Source organism: Myotis davidii, unplaced genomic scaffold, assembly GCF_000327345.1.
Source record: "Myotis davidii unplaced genomic scaffold, ASM32734v1 scaffold571, whole genome shotgun sequence".
NCBI lineage: Eukaryota > Metazoa > Chordata > Mammalia > Chiroptera > Vespertilionidae > Myotis > Myotis davidii.
The window spans coordinates 1,622,468-1,627,249 of record NW_006283136.1 but is presented as its reverse complement, the minus strand read 5'-3'; the positions used below and the strand labels follow the sequence as shown (position 1 = coordinate 1,627,249).

Sequence of the window (4,782 nt, the reverse complement as noted above, 5' to 3'; positions counted from 1 at the left end):
ACTGTAATTTTAATCAAAGATTATATATGAACCCATGAGTCAGCCCCAAAACTGACTTATAGGATCTTTTTTATTTAACAATTAAACAAGTATATACAAGGCACTAAGTCTATGTCAAGGTACTAAGAGTATTTTTTAAATCTTAATCATTCTGTTTTGACAGGTTCACCAGACCAGATCTGTTTCCCTTGTACTTTCCTAGTCATTTTACTCATTGAGGTTTTTTTTTTGTAATTACTTATTTAATCATTTATCTTCCCTTCTCTTCCATATGCTCCATGAGGACAGGGAACATTTCCACTGATTACCACAATACCGCAGCACAATACCTGGAATACAGTAGGCATTCTGTGCATACTTGTTTGATTCAATGTATTAAAATAAGCCCCTGTACATCCTGAAAGTTTTTACAGTCCAGAAGTCTGACCAAAAAGGCAAAGCCACCTAACCAGCGTGGCTCAGTGGTTGAATGTCGGCCCATGAACCAGGAGGTCATAGTTCAATTCCAGGTCAGGGTACATGCCTGGGTTTCGGCCTTGATCCCCAGTAGAGGGCATGCAGGCGGCAGTTGATGGATGATTCTTTCTCATCATTGTTGATTTTCTCTCTCATCCTCTGAAATCAATAAAAACATATTTTTTAAAAAGGCAGAGCCACCCTAGCACGTTTGGCTCAGTGGATAAAGCAGAGGCCTGCTGACTGAAGGGTCCGGGGTTCAATTCTGGTCAAGGGCACGTACCTCGGTTGCAGGCTCCTCCCTGGTCGGGGTGCGTACAAGAGGCAACCAATTGATGTGTTTCTCTCATATAGATACTGCTCTCTGTCTTTCCCTCTCTCTAAAAAAAACAATGGAAAACCCTAGCCGGTTTGGCTCAGTGGATAGAGCATTGGCCTGGGAAATGAAGGGGCCTGGGTTCGATTCTGGTCAAGGGTACATGCCCTGGTTGTGGGCTCGATCCCCAGTTTGCTGTGTGCATGAGGCAGCCAATCAATTATTCTCTCTCATCATTGATGTTTCTATCTCTCTCTCCCTTTCCCTTCCTCTCTGAAATCGTCTGCGGTGACTGACCCAGGACACGGCCGTCCGCCCCGCCTCACCCTCACCCTCACCCTCACCCTCACCCTCATGGAGATCACGCTTCCCTCAGCTCTCTGGAGGCTGTGTCTTTTCACTTGTTCTGGGTTCTTCTCAAGTAGCAGTTGACTTGCTCCGCATTGCTCTCTAGCCTTCATTCCTATCAGCTTCCCTTTCACCTCCTTGTCCTTTCTCCGTATTTTGGGAGTTATTTAGCTTGTCCTCTGCTTCACTACAGCATCGATGTTGCTGTACCGCCTATGTAGTTGTTGTTGTTAATCCTCACCAGAGAATATTTTCCCACTGATTTTTAGAGGAAGTAGAAGGGATATGGAGAGACACAGAGAGAGAACCATCGATGTGACAGAGACACATGGATTGGCTGCTTCCTGCATGCCCCCCCACAGGGGATGGAGCCCACAACCCGGGCATGTGCCCTGACAGGGAATCAATGATGATCTGGTTCATAGGTCAATGCTCAACCACTGAACCACTCAGTTGGACAAGTAATGATATCTTCATAAACTCAGTTCTGTCAGCAAATCACTACAGGCACAGAGTTATTTAATACATGTTCATTGTAGAAAACTGGAGGTGAAGGTGGGACATGGGGAGGAAGAAACATAAAAAATAGTCACCCTTAATTCCTTCCAGTCATATGGTTTTTTTCCTAGGCATACGGGTTGTTTTTTTTTTTTATATTTTAGGCATACAGTTTTATTTTTTTAAACTACAGTAGCTGGGTGGGTCTACTTATTTTATCAGGCTTCTAGACTGTAAAAACTTTCAGGAGGTACAGGATGTCGCCTTTTAAATTTAACAACCTATGTGATTTTGTCATTAAATGTTCCATCAAAATGCTAACTTTTTTATTACTGCCAAATGTTTGTTCTAAGGATATATCAAAATCTCTCTTATCCACCCCTTATTGGGAGATGTAAGAACTTTTACTCTTAGAAAATTAATAATATATAAAGCTTTTTCAATTTTCTGTGGTCTGCCCCTGACCTAATGCAATGATCCCACCCCATTCCTTCCTTCTCCCCTTCTCCTTCTTCTAACAAATACTATTCCCAGTTCACCTCACTAAATTTGGTGTATTAGTAAACTTTCTAGGAGATCCTACTGAGCACAATATAAATTCCACACAGTCAAGTAAATAGCTGTACTCGTGAAGGATGCATGCAGTAGATACTCAATAATACAGTTTAGCCCTAGCTGGTTTGGCTCAGTGGATAGAGCATCGGCCTGCGGACTAAAGGATCCCATGTTCCATTCTGGTCAAGGACTCATCCCGGGGCTGTAGGCCTGATCCCCAGTGGGAGACATGCAGGAGGCAGCCGATCAATGATTCTCATCCTTGATGTTTCTCTCTCTCTCTCCCTCTCCCTTCCTCTCTGAAATCAATAAAAATATATTTAAAATAATAATACAGTTTAGTAACAAAAAAAACAAAAAAACAACCCACCTATTTTTAAAATTTAACTTTTATGTTTTACTAAAGTAATGTTTGTATTCTATCTAAAATATAAAATAATTCTATGAGGCTTATAACTACTTTCCCTTTCCCGCTCCAATTCCTTCAAGCGTTTCTTGCCAAATCTGTCTCCATAGCTCTGAATAGTGTACGGATACTGCTCTTTTCAGTTTTATTATCTTCTGACATCTTTCCTCTTTGAGACATCCACACCGATGCCCCTGTTCTGCCCCAACCGGCCATGGATGCCCGCTCGGTCAACTCACGCATTCAACCCACCTCGTGAGCTCAGACGGGCTCCTGTGCCCATCCCTGCCTCCCGACGGTCATACTTCCCCCCAGGGACCAGGGACCAGGGACGGGGGACTGCCCCAACCCAGCCACGCCTCCCCCACACCGAAAAGGGTGCGGGTTTTGCCAACAGGTAGACGATCGTCTCCCGACTCACGTCCCCAATAGCGAAAGGCCGACTTTTTTACCCTTAGAGAAGCACAGCCAGCGCCTCTGATGCCGGCCAGCAACTAAAACCTCCGTGAGGGGTTGTTTCCGCCCACCCGCAGTGCACACAGCAGCCCTGACCTGGACGTGGAGGCCGGGCGGCGCTGGCGCTGCAGGAAGGCCACGGCCACAGTCCCGCAGGGTGACCACGGGGTGAACTCTCCGCAAGGCGGCCCGAATCCACATACCTGGACCTGGAGGTGGAGGCCGACACCCGGGCGCGCCGGCTCCGCAGCCAGCGTGCAGGGCTCAGGGTCGGACTGCGGGCGCCCGAGGCCGTTCCCACGGAAACAGCCCCGAGCACTCACGGCGCCTGCGCCTCTTCTCGCCCCGCCCCGGACCGGGACGGCAAGGGGCGGGGCAGCGAGGAAGAGAACTCGGAGCCGGGACGGCCGCCTCGGGAGACGCCGGAAGTTTCGGGGGCCGGGGCTGTGGGCAGTCGGGGGACAGCGGGACCGAACGCGCGCGCGCGCACCGAGGCTTCCGTCCCTCGCGAACCTCGTGGCGGCGCGCTCTCGGGGCGGTGTGAAGCGTAGGCAGGCTCCTCCCTCCGCGTTTCCTCCAGGCGCGATCCTCGCCGGCGCCCGATCTCCGGCGTCCTGGCTGCCCCGGCCGCGGTCGCGGTGGTCCGCGCGGTGGCCTGGCTGCTGCTCTGGGAGGCAGCTGAGCTCGCCTGCAAGTCCTCCGCCGCCCTCGCTGCCGCCCACACCGATGCGGGTAAAGGGAGGGGCGTGGCTGCGGGTTTGAGGTTGAGGGGTGGCAGCTGCTCGGACTCTGGGGGTCCTCTCCCCCGAGCGGTTTGCGGAGGTGCTTCTCTGTATCCCGGCGTCTCGGACTGTGGGGTGAACTGGGGGAGGCTAAGCACAAAGGCCACGTGCCTCCTCTCTCTCGGGCTCCGCCTGCCACCCGCCTGGCTCTCTGGACGTGGGGAGTCGGGCTCTGTTCTGGCCACACAGTCACGGAAATATTGTGAAGGAAGTACAGCGATGAAGCGTCTTGGGATGCATGAAGCTTCTTGCACCACCAAGGAGCCGGCAAGGCCCCCTTGCCTGTGAAGTGTGAGAACCGCAGTCCTGAATACAGAGACGCCGGGGGCGTGGGAAGAGGACGGTGTCTTGCAAATACTTTAATAGTAGACGGGATTGCGCTGAGGTTTCTTGATGACTCCGGTGTAGGCAAGCGTTGGTTCATTTATTTGGGCCCCAGTCCGTGGGCTGGAGTGCTGTGCTGTGTGTTGTGGATCCAGCCCTGAGCTAAAAACATGCTGCCCTGACCCTCGTGGAGCTTTCAGTGGGTTGGGGAAGACATTCCACTGGTGATCCTATATAATAAAAGCATAACATGCAAATTGACTGAACCGGCAGAAGGACCCTATGATGCACACTGACCACCAGGGGGTAGACACTCAACAGAGGAGCTGCCCCCAGCCCGCAGGCCCGCCAAGGCAGGGGAGAGGGAGGGAATTGAACCCAAAACCTTTTGGTTTATGGGACAGTGCTTCCAACTGAGCCACCCAGCCAGGAAAATGGCAGTAATTTTGACTGCCTATTTTGCTAGGGTTGTGAAACTCATGTGAAAGCCCAAGTAAAGGATCTGTCATATAGGTATTAGTTAATAAATGTTAGTTTTTCATACTTTTCCCTTCTGTTGTGTATTTCAGATGTTTTAATCTCTATGACATGCTTTTTCATGCATCTTTTCAGGGATATATATACATATATATATGTGTGTG

General features: G+C 50.1%; 2 protein-coding genes across 2 annotated transcripts in view; one reads left to right on the top strand and one right to left on the bottom strand.

Annotated features, from left to right (window-relative positions):
* Positions 1-347, bottom strand: part of CEP19 (centrosomal protein 19kDa) — a 2,532-nt gene extending 2,185 nt beyond the window's left edge. The window contains exon 1 of the mRNA XM_015562350.1: positions 330-347. Within this exon, the coding sequence (XP_015417836.1) occupies positions 330-347 (18 nt within the window). The remainder of the gene's footprint in view (positions 1-329) is intronic.
* Positions 348-3,589: 3,242 nt separating this feature from the next.
* The window catches only part of PIGX (phosphatidylinositol glycan anchor biosynthesis class X), a gene marked incomplete at its 5' end in the record, with an annotated part of 27,526 nt that continues 26,333 nt past the window's right edge, over positions 3,590-4,782 (top strand). The window contains one exon of the mRNA XM_015562347.1: positions 3,590-3,767. Coding sequence (XP_015417833.1) covers positions 3,590-3,767 — 178 coding nt within the window. The remainder of the gene's footprint in view (positions 3,768-4,782) is intronic.